The 21,570-nt window shown below is 38.1% G+C and overlaps 1 protein-coding gene across 3 annotated transcripts in view; it reads right to left on the minus strand.

Annotated features, from left to right (window-relative positions):
- Positions 1 to 215: 215 nt before the first annotated feature.
- cratb (carnitine O-acetyltransferase b) overlaps positions 216 to 21,570 on the minus strand; it is a 28,202-nt gene continuing 6,847 nt past the window's right edge. For all 3 annotated transcript variants that reach the window (XM_051663794.1, XM_051663792.1, XM_051663793.1), the window contains exons 5-15: positions 20,624 to 20,789; positions 17,433 to 17,607; positions 15,755 to 15,845; positions 15,557 to 15,644; positions 15,345 to 15,445; positions 15,090 to 15,209; positions 7,879 to 8,001; positions 7,142 to 7,277; positions 7,005 to 7,067; positions 6,317 to 6,454; positions 216 to 1,094 (exon numbers count right to left, since the gene is read on the minus strand). In XM_051663794.1, coding sequence (XP_051519754.1) covers positions 891 to 1,094; positions 6,317 to 6,454; positions 7,005 to 7,067; positions 7,142 to 7,277; positions 7,879 to 8,001; positions 15,090 to 15,209; positions 15,345 to 15,445; positions 15,557 to 15,644; positions 15,755 to 15,845; positions 17,433 to 17,607; positions 20,624 to 20,789 — 1,405 coding nt within the window. In that variant the 3' untranslated portion in view covers positions 216 to 890. The remainder of the gene's footprint in view (positions 1,095 to 6,316; positions 6,455 to 7,004; positions 7,068 to 7,141; positions 7,278 to 7,878; positions 8,002 to 15,089; positions 15,210 to 15,344; positions 15,446 to 15,556; positions 15,645 to 15,754; positions 15,846 to 17,432; positions 17,608 to 20,623; positions 20,790 to 21,570) is intronic.

A 21,570-nucleotide genomic window follows, 5' to 3' on the forward strand; every position in this document is an offset into this window, starting at 1 on the left:
CTAATATTTAAAAAAAATAGTATGCAAGTCAGTATGCAATAACTGTTCAAACATTGTTTTAAAGTCATTGCAAAAATTACTCAGCAAAGTGAATTTTGTTCCAAAAAAAGCTCTGGCTTACTTGGTTTGCACGTTTGATATTTTGTATGTAATAAAATGACATTCAGATATGTTAAGTGTGACTAATTGTCCAAATAATTTTTGGGACCACTGTATAGTTATATTGTGAGAAACCTTTAATTGTTTAAGAATTGTTATTTTTAAAACACAAAATAACCCAGCAACTTTAATGTGTGCTGACCATGCACAAATTTTGTGTATATACAAATGGCCACTATATTTTATTACCAGATGAAAAACTTTTTATTCTTGACAAAGCGTAACAGCCATCTCCCATATGCTTTAACAATAATGATAATGCAGCTTTGGCAACACAATCTGTATTTTACACAAACAATTGTCCTACTTAAATATTTGGTCCATGAAAGACTTCATCTTCTGCTGACAGCACACATTTAAAAAGGGAACTTTATCAAATATTATGGCAATACTAGTTATAACATGTCACACAAAACCAGAAAAACAAAAATGCATGTTACGTTTTTATATGGTAAAGGCCTTTACATTTGGTATCCTGACTTCATAATCTCAGATAACTCCCTTTAGCTTTTATGGTTCTTCTTAGACAAACACCAGTACGCAAGCTTTTCTTATTTGCAAATGGACCAGCAAACATTTACACCATCTCAGGTGCATGAACGACTTTTCATAAAGAGCACTCTCTCAACAAAGCCTGATGCTCCCAGGTGCACTTGCTCTTCATCACTCCTCCTGGAGTGTCAGTTATGTTGTATAAGAGGTTTTAAAACAATGTCGTTGTCTGGGCATCTCTATACGTCAGGTTGAAACAACTTCTGCAGGTCACAGAGTGATCGCTCCAGCGTGAAGGCCAGTTTCTCTGCATTGGTTTCCTCACAGCAGTTGAATGCAGTGATTGAGAAGTGAACATGATCTTGCTGTGGATTGTAGCACACTGCGTACCCATCCGGAACCAGCGGTCCAAAACACATCACACTGTCTGTATTGGTGGGCACCTGTGAGGAAGATGAAAGAAGGGCAAAACAGTCAAAGCTCTGTGGGTCTTGAACGAAATGAACACCTTCTGCTAAATGCTTCATTATAAGAGATGTGTTACTAACCTAAACAAAATCCTAAAAGGATAATCATAGATAGTAATGGTTTCTCATTGAAGCAACTAGGACAGGGGTCCCCAAACTACGACTATAGTATACAGCTCTCGAACAAATTAAGAGACCACCGCAAAATTATCAGTTTCTCTGGATTTACTATTTATAGGTGTGTGTGTGTGTGAGTAAAATGAACATTTCTGTTTTATTCAAAGTACTGACAACATTTCTCCCAAATTCCAAATATTTGCAGAAAATGACAACTGGTCAAAATAAAAAATAAAAAAGATGCAGTGTTTTCAGAAACAAGTTCATATTCTTTTTTTAAAGAACACAATACTAATGTTTTAACTTAAGAAGAGTTCAGAAATAAATTTTTGGTGGAATAACCCTGATTATCACAGCTTTCATGCATCTCGGCATGCTCTCCACCAGTTTTTCACATTGCTGTTGGGTGACTTTATGCCACTCCTGGCGCAGGCTTCTGTCAGGGGGTGAAGCAGCAGGGCAGGGCCCCCACCCTCTAGAACCACCTCTGCTCATAATGCTGTTGTCATCTCAGTGTTTTCCCACACATAGCCAGCAGAATTTAAAGAGATTTCCCTCAAAATATACTGTTCCCATGCTGCTTTTACAAATGTTATGCTGATTTTTCCACATTGTGAAAATGCCAATGAATAAAAAATTAATATTACATATTCTTATGAGTGCCGAACCCTCTTCATCGTGTGGCTAGTATTATTTCTGCATTGTGCATTTAAATTCACAGTTTTCACAGAGAGTGGTCTCCCAAAACCTCATGTCCATTTTTATTACACTGGAAAATGAACTTGGGTTAACAATCTAAAAGGGGGGGAAATCCGTTTTTTAATTTTTTTTAAATGTCTGCACTGTATCTGCAGGGTTTTATGATTATACAGAAAAACGGTTCGATATACGGGAAGATAAATTTCACTAACACTGGAATTGCAGCTAGTGATTTTTAACCTGTCAGCAACTGTGGCAACGGTTCAAACCTGTTTTATATCCAAACATTTTATTTCTCTTGATGAATTACAGTGATGTGAAAAAGTATTTGCTCCCTTCCTGATTTCTTCAATTTTTGTGTATTTTTCTTACTAAATTGTTTTAGATCTTCAAACGAGATATAACATAAAACAAAGGCAACCTGAGTAAACACAACACAGTTTTGAAATATATATACTTTTTTTAGTTCTTCTGGGTTAGCAGTGGTTTTCGCCTCACCACTCTCACATGGATGATGTTTTTGGCCAGTGTCTTTCTGATAGTGGAGTCATGAACAGTGACCTTTATTGATGAGAGGCCTGCAGTTCCTTGGATGTTGTCCTTGGCTTTTTTGTGACCTTCTGGATGAGTCTTCGCTGTGCTCTTGGAGGAATTTCGGAAGGTCAGCCACTTCTGGGAAGGTTCACTACTGTGCCAATTTTCTCCTTTTGGAGATAATGGCTCTCACTGTGGATTTTTAGAGTCCCAGAGCCTTTGAAATAGCTTTGTAACCTTTTTTTTTTCAATCACTTTTTTCCACATAATTTCTGGAATTCTTTTCGACCCTGGTATATTGTGCTACTGAGTGAGACCTTTTAGCCAACTTCATGTTGCTGAAAAAGTTCTATTTAGGTGTTGATTTGATTGAACAGGGCTGGCAGTAATCAGGGCTGGGTGTGTCTAGTCCAGTTGAACCCCATTATGAATGCAGTTTCATAGATTTGGGGATTTAGTAACTAAGGGCAAATACATTTTCACATAGGCAGAGTTGGTATTGGATAACTTTCTTGCTTCAACAAACAACATCATTTAAAAACTGTATTTTGTCTTTTCTCAGATTGCCTTTGTTTTATGTTAGATTTTGTTTGAATTTTTGAAACAACTTAGAATGAGATATAAACAAAAACACAAGAAATCAGTATGGGGGGAAAGTACTTTTTTACAGCACTGTAAAATGAACCCGTCTTACTTGAAGTCCTGATGGCGAAAATCAGGAGCCTCCGTCCCGCGCGTTCTCAAGTGCGGGCATGACACAGAAACAGCTGTGAGGTTTGTGAGTGAAGTTGTTCCGAGGGAAACTGAATGACACTTGTTTGGGTGAAAAATGCTGACAGAGAATGCACTGGATAGGACATTGTCGATAACTTTTTTTATTTATATGGATTTACACAATTCATGCGGGTCACATTTTTAGGTCGGAAAAAACGGAATTCCGGATTAATGCAGAAGAATTACATCCCTAAACAAGAGGAAGCGGCAAGTCATTTGCTCAATTCAGCAATCTCGTTCAACAAGAAAATGGGCCTGATAAATTGATGATCAAATTATTACAAATACATCCAGACTTTATTGAAACTCAATTTTTTAGGCTAGTATTGTCTTTTTTGTATAGCTTGATAAAAAATGTCATGCTCAGCAGTTCACAATATGATATGCTTTTTGTCATCTGTGGGGAAATACTCATGATGCTTGAATAGTCTGCAGTGCTTAAGTCTCTTAGCAGAATTGTTGAGATGCAAATTTTAATAAATAATTAGATTTTTTCCAATTGTGAATAACTCTGCTTTTGGCCCATTTACTGGTGCAAAAACGGACAATGAATGAATCAATTAACTAATCTGAACTAATCTTTTCCATGAACAGATTAATAAGATTTATCACTGAGATTAATCAAAATCATCACCACTACTACAAGTTCCTTGAGCCAATGGATGGATCCACTGATGTAAGATGAAGTAGGCTAAAATGTAACATTTCACATAGATTTTAATTTTTTTTCTTGTTAGCTTACAATAGAAAAACGTAATGAAAATTCTGTTGAAATAAATGGACAACCCCTTCCCCCCACCCGCCCCAATTACTTGACATACACACATCAGTGAACAGAGATAGTAAGACAAAGTAGGCCTAACTTAGCAAATTGCTAAGAAATGTATACTTACAATAAGTTACCAATATTAAAATCATGTTCTGTGAATACATGTAATAAAAGCAGAAGAATAATCTCTGTTGCAATATACCGTAGGCTCAGTCCGGCCCACCATGAATACATTGCAGAATGACCTGGCGGCAGAAAGTTAGGGACCTCTGCACTAGGAGCTAGTAGTGGATATATCTGTCTTGTTTTTGATCTCTGGAGTGTGTGCGTGTTTGTGTGAGATGCTGAAACTTCATGGTGCCTAATGATGATCTTTAACAATCATAACAGAACTGATCATACCTATGATTGACAATATGTACACTGTGCAATACTTTAGTGAGGGGTACAGTTTTTTTTTTTTTTTTAAGAATTGTAGTATAGGCTGTATATCTTTATAATGCGTTTTATTTATTCTTGTTAATAAGATGTTTCCATGATGTATTAGTATAGCACTTTTAACAGTCAACTTACCTAAATATAAAAAAATTAAAATATATATTTTTTTATTTTTTGGGGGGGGATTTTTCCCCTTTTTCTCCCAATTTGGAATGCACAATTCCCAATGCGCTCTAAGTCCTCGTGGTGGCGTAGTGATTCGCCTCAGTCCGGGTGGCGGAGGACGAATCCCAGTTGCCTCTGCGTCTGAGACCATCAACCCGAGCATCTTATCACGTGGCTTGTTGAGCAGGTTGCCACGGAGACATAGCGCGTGTGGAGGCTTCACGCCATCCACTGCGGCAACCACACTCAATTCACCGTGCGCCCCACTGAGAACAAACCACATAGCGACCTCGAGGAGGTTACCCCATGTGACTCTACCCTCCCTAGCAACCGGGCCAATTTGATTGCTTAGGAGACCTGGCTGGAGTCACTCAATATATATATATATTTTTTAATAGAAATGTTTAAAAGACTGAGGCCCTCAAGTCTAAAGGGATCCTGCTTTGCAGACAAATTATATTATAGCATCTTATGTTTAGAGTTTTTTGGTCCAATAATAAAAGGTTAGTTCACCCAAAAATGAAAATTCTCTCATGTTTTACTTACCTTTAAGCCATCCCAGATGTGAATGACTTTCCTTCTTCAGCAGAACCGAAGTGAAGATTTTTATGAGCAGATTTCAGCTCAGTCTGTCCACACAATGCAAGTAAACAGGTGCCATCAGGCTGCTGGCTGTTTGACAGTCCAAAAGGCATATTTAGGCAGCATTAAAAATAATCCACACGACTCTAGTCGATCAATGAATGTCTTCTGAACCGAATCGATACGTTTGTGTAAAAATAAATTTGATAATTAAAACATTTGTAACTTTAAATCGTTGCTTCTGGCCAGTGCTGTATTTTTGTTTGAGATGAACTAACTTTCGCATGACGTTCATTTCTGTTGTAAACAGAGCGCACGCTTCCGACTTCTCATGTGATCACGCTTACGTCGCTGATGCAGAAAGCGATTTTTTAAAAAGTTTGAATTATCCATTGATTTTTTACACAAACTTATCGATCCGGTTCAGAAGACATTTACTGATCAACTGGAGTCATGTGGATTACTTTTATGCTGCCTTTTTGGACATCAAACAACCAGCAGCCTGATGGCACCCATTTACATGCATTGAATGGACAAACAGAGCTGAAATGGGCTTAGATTCTTAATTTTGCTTCTGCTGAAGGAGGATACACACATCTGGGATGGCTTAAAAGTAAATCATGAGAGGATTTAGATTTTTGGGTGAACTAACCCTTTAAAACCTCTATTTTGTTAAAATTGAAAAGAAGGAAATCACTGTCCATCGAGTCATTAATGTCATTAATACACTCAGCTAACTTGGAAAAATAGGAAATTTCATCAGGTCTGGAGAAAATATAAAGCAGAGCATCAACATAACAGTAAAAACGAATTCCATGTTTCCTGATTATGTCTCCTAGAGGAAGCATTTACAAGGAAAACAGCAGAGGACCTAACACTAAGCCCTGTGGCATGCCATAACCACCCACATCCACAGTTTTAACTACCCTTTTATGGTGTTTTACTTCTTACATTTTACATTTTGAATCTACTTGGCTACTTCTGCTGTTTAGTTGAAATGATGGCTCCTCTGACTGAACATTTTGAAATAAATACTTTTTAGCTATTTCACTAACATTCAGCCAAAATGCTTGTGATTTGATCATAGAAAAGGCAGTTCTTGTCAACACAACTCTATCACCTGTCCTGTTCTGAGTTTCCAGTGAGTGGCCAGTCCATATGCAGTGTCCATGAAAATCCTGGGCACACTCAGTCCCTCTTCAATGGCTTGCAGTTTAAGACCCAGCAGATGACGGTCTATACCCTGCCCCAACAGTGCCTGAGCAAAAGATAGCATTCATTACACAGAGGTGACAGCTGTGAAGATAATCAGCTGTCTGAAAGTATTCTTTCAAAAAACAATTATGATAGCACAGCCATATGATACTTTCATTGTGTGTTTTCATCCATTTTGAGGCACCTCCTTGTCACTGTCTGCTCTCATTGTTTAGAAAACAGCAGTCTGAATATTCTGCTAAACTCTACATAAACATCTCCCTTTGTGTACTACAGGAGAAAGAAAGTTTTATGGGTTTAGAGCAACACGAGGGAACTCTGTGAGGTTTCTGTACTAAAGTTACTCTAAGTAGTTTTGGACAAATGCTTATTTGACAAATTATCATCACAGGCTTTTCCCAGCACATTCAAAAAATAAAACTGCATTGCTTAGATTGACTAAGCAATCTAAAAATGAAGTCATGCACACAAGACAGAGAGCAGTAAATAACTTGCACAAAGTATTATTTTACCTAACATTAGATCAAGGATGTTTACTGCATAGCATATTCTTTATAAAGTGTGTATATAGCTATAGTTTATAAAGTTATCACCTGCTCTGTGAGGACACTGTATGCATCAACAGCCTCTTTCAACAGCTGCATCTTTGCCTCTCTCTGAAACACACAAAAACATTTATTAATCATTGTTATTGATAAATGTGACATCATTTGGTCTATTAATTACTCACGGAAACAGCGTCATCATCAAATGCCTGTATGAATCGCAGCATTTGATTGGTTGGAGAACGGATGTAGTCTGTGCGTCCTCCTCTGAACATCCTCAGTGAGGCGATGTCACACGCTGCACACACTTCACTGTGCACTCTGACACAGAAACAAACACAATGATCTACCTTTGAATTGACTGTCTGCAGAGGCCAATGTTTAAGTAGACACACGTGGAGGCTGAAGGTTCACATTCACCCTCCAGAGCATCTCATCTTTTTCAAATCTCATGTTAATTTGCTATTATTGCTGAAACCTTTATTACATTAAATGTTAACTGCCATTTAATTACTATGTTAACTATTGGTAAGATTTTTAGAAGGACTGCTTTTACCTTCAACAGTATCCTAAAACAACACCTAAATAGCTACTTAGCTACGACTATAAATTAACTGAATAACCAACAGCTATCATGGTCTAAGTAACTTCAGATGACAAGACATTTTAGAGTCATTAGCTTTTGATGAAAGATTATGAAGAAAATGTCCGGTCCACGGACACATTATTATTTGCTGTTTACAGAGTCTAGAGCTGTCACAGAGACCAGTGAGATACAGTATTTCAGGACATTTATTTCATTAATATCTTTCAGGGAGAAGGAACTATAAAAAGTAAAAATTGCCAAGAGCACCTTTACCCAAGAAAGATTTAAACATAAATAGTATTATTGTTATTGGATGATGTATAGCGGCACCTGTACCTGTAGTATGCCAGCTGTATGGCCACCTGGATGAAAGAGTTCGGACTCAGTTTGAGTTGTTTGGGGAACTCTTTTCCAAAACGCTGGAAGTTGAAACATTTGATGTCTAAATCGTTGATGAGACTGGGGGAAGAATTTGGTAAGAAAAAAAAAAAAAAAGCTTACTGTTATCCAAATCAGTAAATTTAACATGAGAATATTATTTACACTACCAGCTTGGACACAGTGAATTTGTTTCTCATGATCTATAAAACTTTGATTAAATTATCAATTTTGCACATTTCTAAAAAGATTTGTATACTGTATAGTGAGGTAAAACACAGTCAACAAGAGTCCAGCACACAAGGGAACACCTTCAATACCATTTCAAAAGCATCTCAGGTGTGCAGAGCTGTACAGTAATGTAGACAACAGAAGATAGTCAAATAGAAGATAGATTAAAACTATTTAACATTTTCGGTCACTACATAATACCGATACTTGTGTTATTTAATCAATTTGATGACTTTACTGTTACTCAAATGTGGAAAACAGTTAGACATTGCATGATTTCAATGATGTGGTTCACTGTAGGCTTTCAGACATTCAAGACATTACAGTTCGGCATGTGCATGGATAGTCGACATTCGTTTAACCGTTCGATTGCTCTGGTGTGCATATTTAGTACATTAATCAGACAAGTTCAATGTAATTTGTTTTTAAACCATTTAAAAATCAAAGCACCCTGAAGAGGCTATTTTAACCGCAGCAGTGTGACTCCACACACATAATATTTGCATTCGCTCCCTCACAGAAATGTAAATCTACACATGCAAAACGCATATACTGGCAGTGAAGGTTTGATTATTTTTGTTTGACTTTATTGCGAGATTTTATCATTTGAAGATGTATGTATTGTGCTATTTAAACTCATAGCTCACTGTGCACTTTATTTGCGTCTGTTTTGAGTAGTGTTTAAGGAAATTCCATTACAATAAAATGATTCCTGCCTCCCAACTCCAGATGAAAAAACGATTAACCATTCATGAAACCTCACGGTTAACCAAATGTTAAAAATGGTAACCATGCGGAGAGTCACGTGACACCATGTGAGCAGCAGACGTGTAAATGGCAAGCTCTGTGCACTTTGCTAGTTTTAATCATCTTTCTGTCATAAACCGGTGAGATTCGATATACCATGCTACATATCTTTTCTTTGAAGTCAAAATTGCAAAGAATTCAAAATCCTTGGGCTCTTGAGATATTAAAAGACACTTACTTGCTCAAGCTGAAACCTCAGACAGGCCCGCAGACCAGGGACTCTGTTTGGACGGTGCGGCGGGAGGAATCCAGCGGCAACTGGCGAGCATGTCTGTGATGCTGATGAAAGTTGTGGCTGACTTGAATGATCTTGATGTAATACATTAATCGATTACGGTGATTTGGTGAAATTCTGAGTTGGTTACAAGCAAAGCCATCTGGCCCGGAGCCTTAATTTCCTCAGTAAGCTCCTCCAAGGTTCTCAGAATCAAGAGAATTTTTGAAAAAACAGAAAAAAGAAAAACGTGCACATTAACCCCACGCACGAAGTAACACATCTTCGAGACAGTTTTGTGTTACGTTCTTTGTGTTTATTCTGCCTATTGGCTGGAGTTTGTTTTATAGATTATTTTCTGTTATGTAATTCTGTCTCACAAAATTTATATACAAGCACCGGACTTGAGCAATCCGACAGCAAAGTTGTCACGGGGGCTCTCGTAGGCGTACATGGACTTTTTGAATTTAGATGGATGGAAGCCGGTTGGCACTGTCGTGCGCTGGGTTAATGTGCACGTTTTTCTTTTTTCTGTTTTTTCAAACATTCTCTTGATTCTGAGCTAACCTTGGTTATCCTTGGTTGCCGAGGTAATTAAGGCTCCGGGCCAGATGGCTTTGCCACCGAGTTTTTTAGATCTTATGCTACAGAACTGGCTCCACTTTTGTTAGAAGTTTATACAGAATCATTAAAGAATGGAAATCTTCCGCCAACCATGACACAAGCCCGGATCAGTCCGATTCTTAAAAAGGACAAAGATCCAAGCGAGTGTCAGAGTTACCATCTAATTTCCCTGATCCAGCCAGACAATAAAAAATTGTCAATAATTCTGACTAACCGATTATGACATCTCTTATACATATTGATCAGGTGGGGTTTATTCGTGGCCGCAGCTCTTCTGATAACATTAGGTGGCTAAATAATATCATGTGGTCAGTGGCGAATGAGCAGACTCCTGTCGCTGCCATCTCACTTGACGCTGAAAAAGCGTTTGATATGGTAGAATGGGATTATTGGCTGGATTAAGTTACTTTATAGACACTCGGTAGCAGCGGTACAAATGAATGGATTAATTTCAGATTATTTTACTCTGAATAGGGGCACCCGGCAGGATTGTCCTCTTTCCCCATTATTGTTCTGTCTTGCCCTGGAACCATTAGCTGCCATGATAAGAAGGGAAGATGATTTTCCAGGGGTGATGGCGGGAGGCATTTACATTTACATTTATGCATTTGGCAGATGCTTTTATCCAAAGCGACTTACAGTGCCCTTATTACAGGGACAATCCCCCTGAAGCAACCTGGAGTAAAGTGCCTTGCTCAAGGACACAATAGTGGTGGCTGTGGGAATTGAACCAACAACCTTTTGCTTACCAGTTCAGTGCTTTAGTCCACTACACCACCACCAATCCACATGGCACATAAGCTTTCGCTTTATGCAGATAATATTTTATTATTCATCTCCAACCCCACTAGATCTATGCCTTGCCTCCACATAACTATAAATTCCTAAGTTCCCAGGATACAGAGTCAATTGGTCTAAATCCGAATTTTGGCTCTGACAGCGTACTGTCCAGTAATGGCTTTTCAGCCAGGCGCTTTCCAGTGGCCCAAACAGGACATTAAATATTTGGGCATTTTATTCCCAGCAAATGTGTGTGATTTGGTTAGTTAATCTTGACCCCTTAATAAAAAGGTTTGAGCGATGTGGGCAGGTGGGCTTCATTACATTTATCTATGATTGGGAAGGTTAATGTTATTAAAATGAATTATTTTCCAAAATTCAACAACCTGCTACAATCTCTCCCTGTAGATGTCCCCCTCTCTTATTTCAAGCAATTTGATAGCATAGCGAAGTCCTCCATCTGGAACGGTAAGCGCCCCAGATTACATTTTAATAAGTTACATAGGCCGATTGACAAAGGTGGGCTAGGCCTACCCAAGATTTTGTTTTATTATTATGCATTCGGTCTCAGACATTTGTCTCATTGGTCGCTTCCACCTGAGAAAGCCCCTCCCTGGTTTGGTATTGAACAGGAAGTTTTTGCCCCTATTTTTCCACTGCAAAGTCTATGTTAAAGTGGAGGTGCCTCAATTAAAGTTCTATTAAACTAATCAGAGAAGTCACACCCCGTTATTTCAAATTTACATGAGGTATGGACAAAAGTGTCCAGAGTGTTTAACTCTGACATTTATTTAGATGTTGCCTCGAGCATATGGCTAAACCCAAAATTACGTATTAATAAGCCCCCTTTCTGCTGGTCAGAGTGGATTGTGAGGGAGGTTAATACGCTCAGTGACCTATATGACAGTGGAGTATTGAGATCGTTTGAAAATTTGGTCCAACATTTCAGGATTCCCAGATCTCAGTTCTTTAGTTATTTACAGCTGCGCCACCTGCTCTGTACTATTTTTGCGAGCAGCATACACCCCCCTAAAGGGTCAGATACTCTAGAAATGGTGATTACTGCTTTTAGAAAGGGTCATGGGGCATCAGTGTATTACTCCCTGTTAATTTAGAGTCTGGGGGATGGAGCTTCAACTTCTCTCAAGAGATTATGGGAGAGAGATTTAAATTTGGTACTGGAGGAGGTAGTGTGGACTAGGATTCTAAAAAAATGTCAAGTCTGCATTTAGAGTTTCAAGGGTGCGTCTGATGCAATTTAAGATTTTGCATAGATTATATTGGACACACTCTAGATTGTATAGACTTGGTCTTAAAAGACCCACCAACTTGCTGGCGATGCAATTCAGAAGACGGGGACACAACCCATGTTTTTTGGGGATGTATTAGGATATAAGAATTTTGGTTGAGGGTACAGAGATTTATGTGTGACGTATTGGGCACTCAATTTTCATTTTGCCCTAGACTATGCATCTTAGGTGATGAAGCGGCTATTGTTTTTGGGGATAGCCACTTAAATATTTGGGTCCTAACCAGGGTTATGGTTGGAAGGCAAATTATTCTTAGGGGGTGGAAGACGGTTGGAGCACCCCTCGTTTCAGGATTGATGCAGGGTGATGGGCAGTGTGGCAGCATTGGAGGCGATTTTTAGTAGGTTGGGAAAATGGGATTTATTTAATAGGAAGTAGGGTGGTCTTTTTTGGAGGGTTCTCGGGGAGAGACAGTGGAGAGGGATTTTAAATTTTTTGTTTGATGTGTATGTGCATTCTTGTTTTTTGAAAGTAAATTTTCTTAGGTTTTTTTTTATTTTTATGTTGTAAGTAACAACTGTAGTGCATGTTTCTGTTGGGTGGGGGAGGGGTTTAATTTAACTGATTCTGTATTTTATGTTGTGTTTATTTGTCTTGCAGAAGGAATCAATAAAAAAAAAAGGCAACCATGCACTTCCCTAATTACACTATGATTTTCTGTAAAGCTGCTTTGAAATAAAAGGCTGACCGATATATTAGTTTTGCCAATTAATCAGTGCCAACAGCTACTTTTGGAACTATTGCTTATCAGCAGAAATGAATGTACAGCTAAAGTCAGAAGTTTACACCAACTTAGGTTAAGTCATTAAAAACTAATTTTTTAACCATTCCACAGATTTCATATTAGCAAACTATAGTTTTGGCAAGTCGTTTTGGACATCTACTTTGTGCATGACACGAGTCATTTTTACAGACAGATTGTTTCACTTTTAATTGACTATCACAATTCCAGTGGGTCAGAAGTTTACATACACCAAGTTAACTGTGCCTTTAAGCAGCTTGGAAAATTCCAGAAAATTATGTCAAGCCTTTAGGCAATTAGCTTCTGATAGGCTAATTAGAGTCAATAGGTGTACCTGTGGATGTATTTTAAGGTCTACCTTCAAACTCAGTGCCTCTTTGCTTGACATCATGAGAAAATCAAAAGAAATCAGCAAAGACCTCAGAAAAAACAATTGTGGACCTCCACAAGTCTGGTTCATTCTTGGGAACAATTTCCAAATATCTGAAGGTACCACAATCATCTGTACAAACAACACCATGGGACCATGCAGCCATCATACTGCTCAGGAGGAGATGCATTCTGTCTCCTAGAGACGAACGTAGTTTGGTGTGCGAAAAGTGCAAATCAATCCCAGAACAACAGCAAAGGACCATGTGAAGATGCAGGTGAAAACAGGTAGACATGTATCTATATCCACAGTAAAACAAGTCCTACATTGACATAACCTGAAAGGCTGCTCAGCAAGAAAGAAGCCACTGCTGCAAAACCACCATAAAAAAGCCAGACTACAGTTTGCAAAGGGGGACAAAGATCTGTCCTCTGGTCTGATGAAACAAAAATTGAACTGTTTGGCCATAATGACCATCGTTATGTTTGGAGGAAAAATTGTGAGGCATGCAAGCCGAAGAACACCATCCCAACCGTGAAGCATGGGGTGACTGCATCATGTTGTTGTGGTGCTTTGCTGCAGGAGGGACTGGTGCACTTCACAAAATAGATGGCATCATGAGGAAAGAAAATTATGTGAATATATTGTAGCAACATCGAGACATCAGCCAAGACGTTAAAGCTTGGTCGCAAATGGGACTTCCAAAATGACAATGACCCTAAGCATACCCCCAAAGTTGTGGCAAAATAGCTTAAAGACAACAAAGTCAAGGTATTGGAGTGGCCATCACAAAGCCCTGACCTCAATCCAATAGAAAATCTGTGGGCAGAACTGAAAAAGCATGTGCAAGCAAGGATGCCTACAAACCTGACTCAGTTACACGCAACTTATTGCGAGAAGCTTGTGGAAGGCTACCCAAAAGGTTTGACCCAAGTTAAACAATTTAAAGGCAATGCTACCAAATACTAACAAAGTGCATGTACACTTCTGGCCCACTGGGCATGTGATGAAAGAAATAAAAGCTGAAATAGATCATTCTCTCTACTATTATTCTGACATTTCACATTCTTATAATAAAGTAGTGATCCTCACTGACCTAAGACAGGGAATGTTTTCGACGATTAAATGTCAGGAATTGTGAAAATCTGAGTTTAAATGTATTTGGTTAAGGTGTATGAAAATTTCTGACTTCAACTGTAGACAGTTCACAAATAGTTCCCCCCGTGGCCGGCGGTGTATGACTGCAGCCTCTGAAGGTGAAATATAAACAATCACTGACACCTCGAGTCTAAATTGGTCTACATTGACAATATTCTTGCATACTTATTAGCGTAGGATTAGCATTTACACCTCTAATGTGATGCAGTCAAATGCATTTTTGAATTTTGCATGTGGTTTTTGTGATCCGATCACAAAACATTTTTGACGTCATTTAGACCTGTATTTAGAACTGACCAGATTTTTGTCATGTCTGCTTACACTCTCGAAATCTATTCACGGCTGCGTTTACATTAATAGCGTGTCAAGAGGGGCATTTTGACCAAGAAGCACATTTGACTGTTCACGCGCAGCTGCATTCACAATGAGACATGAGGGCTCTATAGAGCAAGTGCAGACATCTGCATGCGAGCGTTTTAAAGCAGCTTGCTGTTGTTGCAGGGGTACCGAATGGAGTCAGTGCTCCCGGTACTTTTAACATCGGTGGGTATTCAAATATTGGACTGAGCAGAGATTCCAGGGCACCCTTCTCCAGTCGTCGCAGCACCAGGTTTTGGAACCATTGATACAGGCTACAAATACAAAAACTTCATGTAAGAACTAGATTTAGTGCATTTACCAAATAAAATTGAAAGGGATTTCATTCAATTTGGACTCTTGTTGCCTCCATGTCCATGCCCTTCACAGTAAGGAAAGACTAAGAAAACCTAAACATTCAATAAATTTGTAAAAAAAAAAAAATTATGAGTATCGTCCTCCACTTTAAAATGATGCATACTGTGAAAAGCAGTATAAACATAAGAGAATGAGGGGTGTGTCCACACTTTTGACCGGTAGTGCATATAAATGGCACTGGCAGACAGATGGACTCACATATCCAGGTTTTGTTTTGCCATTTCTATATCCCATTTGATCTCAGAGTTGATGTAGAAGTAAAGTTTCTTCGGCATGGCCAGAGGAATTAATGGAGCTCTAACTCGGTCCGGTTTCGTACTGACAGAGAAAAACATCAATAACCATTACAACACAAAAGTCATCTGACTTGTACCGTCAGTGCCCTCATAAAGAATGTATGTGTAGATGTGTCTTATTGCAGTTATTTAAATGTGAGCATGTGTTTGTACATACCAGTATTGAAGTACATGATCTAGTAGTGTAGCTATAGGAGGACCCTCAGCGGTCGCATGCTCGTACAAGAGACCCCAAGAGCCGTCCTCACCCACAACAAACTGAATATACAGAGTTAAACACAAAGATATAGTATATCAGGTCAGAAATCAAACTTAACAGCCGAGATGCGTTTTAAGACAGATCAGGTGTCTCTGTGTCATATGTATCACCTGCAGCGTCTTGTCAAACCAGCGATTTCCACTGTTAGAATAAGTCCCGCCCCCATGCAAGATCTGTGCTGCCATTCGACTGGAATACCTGTCAATCATAGTTCTCAGCACATTTAACTATTGTCGAAAACATTAACATAACACAACACTTAGCTTTAGTAACTGTTAATATCATCCATAACATGTCTAAACTCTTACTTCTCATCAGAAATTCTCATAACTGGCGAGTCCAGACACAGAGTGAAGATCGATTTCTCTATCAGTCTCACCGACTCTTTATTGATTTTATCTGAAGACACAGAAAAGGATACGAGTGTAAATCAAGTTTGAAACCAATGACAGAGGATCTACCATATGCTAAATATATAAAATAAAAAAAACACACCAAAGAGTGAGATGTGATGGAGCCAAAGTCTACAGTAAGGCAAACACCTATATATTGCTGTTGTGCATCACTCTTGCTAATGGATCATTAAAACACGAACCTTTTCTGGTGCTGCAATAAATTCAACATGAAATCAAAATTCACTCAATTTATTTTATTAATACACACTTCTAATCTAATTGTGAATGATTCGGTCCAGGTTATTCCAAAATTCATCACCAAGGCCATTTAAGTTTCAATAAACGGGTGCTAGCAGTGTTTCAAGAAGGGAGTAGTCATTCACAATTGACTGCAAACTCTGGTATTAACCCTTTGATATTGTTTGTAAAAGGCCAACACCTTTACTCTTCAAACTGTAATCATACATTAAATTCATTTTTTATAAAGAAAATGAATGTCAATAAATTCTTTATATTAAACTCTTGCATTTCATCTGGAATTTGATGGTATTTAGAATTAATTTGGTTATTTTAAATAATTATTAAAAAAAATTCTTGTACTAATCTGACAAAATTAAGAAATATCAGATTGTGTCAGGATTTTTGGAGCATTTGTTGCCATCTGGTGAAATAAAAATACATGACATGAAATAACACGTATCCTTTGATTTAAATGGGCCTAGTCTCTGTAACCCAATGTTGAAACAAACTTAGTTTAGAGATGTATTTCACAAGCTATGAATTTGGAAAGAAGACTTATTTGTAAAATTGTATCTTAAAAAAAAAAAAAGTCTGTTCTTGCAACAATGCTACATTATGCTTGCAGTCAAACCTGAGGTATTATGAGAAGACAAAGTATTTTGTTACCCATTACTTATTTCATACAAACATCAACATTTAATAAATCGAGAGTAAATGAATAAAATGTCAATAAAACAAACAGATATAAACAGATATGAACAGTAATGAACAGTGATAATACAATGTGTCCATACAGATGACTTTGCAATGGCAAACTTACTATTTTTTTGCAAGCATCAAAATTCAAATCAGTGACATGAAAAGCAATAATGTGGGGTCAGACTTTTATCTTTTGATCTGTATATATGTGTGTTTGTGTGCTGCATTGTGGCTGACCTTTTTAAAAAAAAAAAAAAAAAAAAAAAAACCCTCTGCGTTATAGTCTCAAATTCATGTGCGCGTTTTTTGCATTGTGGATGGAGTCTCACCCCATCATTTCTGTGTGGGTGTGTTCCACACTGTGGCTGATTGTTGATTTTGTTTGATTAAAAAAAAAAAAAAAAAACTCTGTTATAGTCCCACCCATTCATTTCCTATGGGGGTCAAATTTGCCCCCGAACAGTAAGAGTCACTTTTTTTTTGGCAACCACTTAGACTCATCAAATCAAGTCCAGTTTCTTTGTGTATTCAGATGGCGTGGAGGAAACGTCAGCCTTGAACTGCTCTGAAGGAAACCATTTTTTAATTTTAAAAGAAAAGTTAAGGGTAAAAAATTACCACAACAGTAACTATCAATATTCAATAGATGTACCTTTGAGCAGGCGGGTGTATGCCTGACCCCATGTGTGGCGATGCTCGCTGGTCAAAATTCCCATCGGCTCCTTATCAGTTTTCCATGATTGGGAGCGAATCCGCAAGAGCTGAGCATGAATCTGACTCTCGGTCAAAGGTGTTCCATCACTGTTATACACATCCAGCTGGAAAAACTACACATACACACAAAAATGTATGACGCACATCCCTTCTGTCTTCATTTCAGGAACTATATATTTTCTGTCAGGGTTTGTGACCACTTTATAAACCTGAAGATCTAGAAACAGACAGTTGGTTAGTCTTTCAGAAACTTTTTAAAGGCGGGCATACACAGTGCGATTTTTGGCTGTTGTGCGAGCTCCCGACCGTTTTCTTCCAGTCGGGAGAGATCGCTTGGAAATCGTTGGTGCTCCTGTAGTCTCAGCTTGCATCGTTTGAGAGGAAATACGAGTGAAGCAGAGCAGCTTACGAGCAGCTCACGACCTCCCGAAAAATGTGGGCGCTGTCGGCTTGAATTAGTGAGGTGTGTGGCTGAACGAGCAGATTTGCCGATCTAACTGAGGTTGACCAATCAGGAGAAGGTATTACAACTCACACGATCAATGAAAACTGAGTGTTAATGAAGATTTTAAACATTTCAAGAAAATGGTTGTGTAAAAACGGTGTTTTCCCATATTATTCATGACCACATCAGTTTCACAGATTCTACCAAAATACCATGCTGTTCTCTGCTCTTCAAGCAAATCATCTGCCATACGGGTTGCACTAGAAAACAAATCTATCACTCTTAAGTTTTAAAATTTCCGTCATGGTCTATTTTTATTCCTCATACTTGCATTCATTTCAGTGACAGATGATAAGGAAACAGCCTACATCTAATGCTGAATAGTTCAGGTAGCCTACTCCACTAAAATAACTCAGACTTCTGCACAAAACATCATGTTTGCACTTAAATTAAATCCAAGTATAACCGACAGAAATGGTGCATGAATTTTCCGCACTTTTTAATCTTGTAAATTTTGTGCACTTTATTATCATGCAGTAACTGGCAGCAACACACTGACAGCCTCCCTTCGAAATTTGAATCTGTCAAATGTTGGACAGCATTTGTAATAATTATCCATATTTATTTATTTAAATCAGCAGACGAGTTTCGGCTAATGCAGCCCCTGGCCATACCAGTCTTTTTTCTTTCTCATGACCTCCATTGTGTCAGAACTCGCACCGTGTATGCCCGGCTTAAGTTACATTTCTTCTGTGAGTACCTTGAGGAAGACATTCAAAGTTTCAATAACAGATGCTTTTTCAAGTAATCAAAAAATGCTCCTGGCAACTTCCAACACTACATTTCCTGTAACAGCTTTGTCTGTCAGACAGGTAAATGTTTCATTCACAGAAAACGGCGTCTTTTGTGTTGCGTGTCCTTGTATCTTTAGACTCTGTCACATTCACCTTAGCACCGTGAAATTCCACTGGTGAAAGTCATCTCAATGGGAATCTGCGCAATCAGGAATTTCATCTGATAGACAGTGGCAAAGAAATTTCCCCACACAAATTCCCCCAGACAGAACGGTCTGATCTTTCTGACACATTATTCTCAGGGAGTAACCACGTGTTTCAAAAAGTGTTCCGTTGCTCTTACAGTCTTTATAAGTATTTCATCATGTTTAAACTACTATTGACCTTGTCAAGCTCAACTTACCAGTATTTTTTAATTCAATATATTAAATATTGTTTTTGGCTCAAAGAACAACAGTTCTGTATATAATGTGGAGTGGTGTAATGATACAGTGTATTCAGAAAGTAATTCAGACCCCTTCATTTTTTTCACGTTTTATGTTTCAGCCTTAAGTTAAAATGCTTAAAAAAAAAAAAAAAAAGAAAAATCCTCACATCCATCTACACTCCATACCCCACAATGACAAAGCAAAAACCTGATTTTTGATAACTTTGCAAATGTATTAAAAAGAAAAAAACTGAAATATCACATTGACTTAAGTATTCAGACCCTTAACTCAATACTTAGCTGAAGTACCTTTGGCAGCGATTACAGCCTCAAGTCTATTTGGGTATGATGCGACAAGATTTGCACACCTGGATTTGGGGATTTTCTGCCATTCTTCTCTGCAGATCCTCTCAAGCTCTGTTAGGTTGGAAGGGGACAGTCGGTGGACAGCCATTTTCAGGTCTCTCCAGAGATGTTTGATTGGGTTCAAGTACAGGCACTGGCTGGGCCACTCAAGGACATTCACAGAGTTGTCCCTAAGCCACCCTTGCGTTGTCTTGGCTGTGTGCTTAGGGTCATTGTCCTGTTGGAATGTAAACCTACGGCACAGTCTGAGATCCTGAGCGATCTGGACCAGGTTTTCATTAAGGATATCTCTGTATTTCACGGCGTTCAGCTTTCCTTCAACCCTGACCAGTCCCCCAATCACTACCACTAAAAAACACCCCCACAGCATGATGCTACCTCCACCATGTTACACCGTTGGGATGGTATATGAATTTGCCACAGGTGGACTCCAATCAAAGTGTAGAAACATCTTAAAGATGATCCAGAGAAATGGAATGCACCTGAGCTAAATTTCAAGTGACATAGCATAGGGTCTGAATACTTATGTCAATGTGATATTTCAGTTTTTTTCTTTTGGAAAGTTCTCAAAAATCTGGTTTTTGCTTTGTCATTATAGGGTATGGAGTGTAGATTGATGTGAAATAGTTTTTTTATAAAGCATTTTAGCATTAGGCTGCAACAGAAAATGTGAAAAATATGAAGGGATCTGAATACTTTCTGATTGCACTGTATTTCCTAGTTAACACTTTTTCCACTGATCTTCAATCCTGTGACATTAAAACCAAAAACATTCTGAATTTAGCAGGGTTGTCACAAAACACGTGACAGGCTTGAAATAATGTAGTGCTGTAGGATTCGGCTCAGGGTTGGGAACGATAGATAATTATTGGTGCTCTAGACTGTAACATCATTTTGAGGATTGGGTGTTATAATTTAGGAAACACTTGATGACAAAAAACATTTTTGTTGGAATTTTCTAGCATATATTGCACCGTTTCCTGACAATGATCCATTAATGTGATAAAATCATATGTAGAAGGATTTTTTTTTGGCCAAGTTGTAGAAGCATGCTTATCACTGTTTTGATCAGATCATCTTCCTTAAACTAGTGTCACCTGGTAATTCCTGACCACTGTAATGTGAGCCGGACCGCGGCGAGGACGACCGTAGTGAACCACATGATCATGTTTGGGTCCTGGGATTCGACAGGATGAGAAGAGCTGAGGAAACAATTCCATACATAACGGGCGTTCACGCATGTACTCCACTGCCAACTTCCTACTGCAGGAGCGAAGATAGACAAACAGAGATCCAAAAGGTCACACAGAGAGAAAGGAAAACAAGAGAATCATATTGAGTTACAGATAGTAACAGTGCGATATATTTAGAAATAACAGCATGAAATTAATCTTGTGTTTGGCAGATACAGTTGAAGTCAGAAGTTTACACACACTTAGGTTGAAGTCATTAAAACTCATTTTTTAACCACTCCACAGATTTCATACTAGCAAACTATAGTTTTGGCAAGTCGTTCAAGATATTTACTTTGTGCATGACACATTTTTCCAACAATTGTTTAGACAGATTGTTTCACACAGGGGTGGGTAATAAAGGGGGTTAAGTATTGATTCTGTTTTTACTTTTATGTTAATATATGAATCAATAAAAAATATTACTCAAAACAACTGAAAAAAAAAAATATATATATATATATATATATATATATATATATATATATATATATATATATATATATAAAAATCAAGCTTTTGACACTTAGGACAATTGAGGAATTTGCACACAACTATTACACAAGGTGCAAACATTCATTGATGCTCAAGACGACAACATACTATATGCAAACTATACTTTATGTAAATATCTGTAATGTAGATTCTGAAGAGCAGTGCTATTTTAAAATATATATTTATGAAAGGGGTGTGAACATTTGAGACAAAAGGGAATGCAAACTTAACTTCTCAATATTTATACTGTTTATTAAACCTTCGCTGAATGGGTTATCAGCTGACTTCCTTTTCTTTGGCTTTCTATCTTGTGTCTG

This window comes from Myxocyprinus asiaticus, chromosome 30 (assembly GCF_019703515.2).
Source record: "Myxocyprinus asiaticus isolate MX2 ecotype Aquarium Trade chromosome 30, UBuf_Myxa_2, whole genome shotgun sequence".
Lineage (NCBI taxonomy): Eukaryota > Metazoa > Chordata > Actinopteri > Cypriniformes > Catostomidae > Myxocyprinus > Myxocyprinus asiaticus.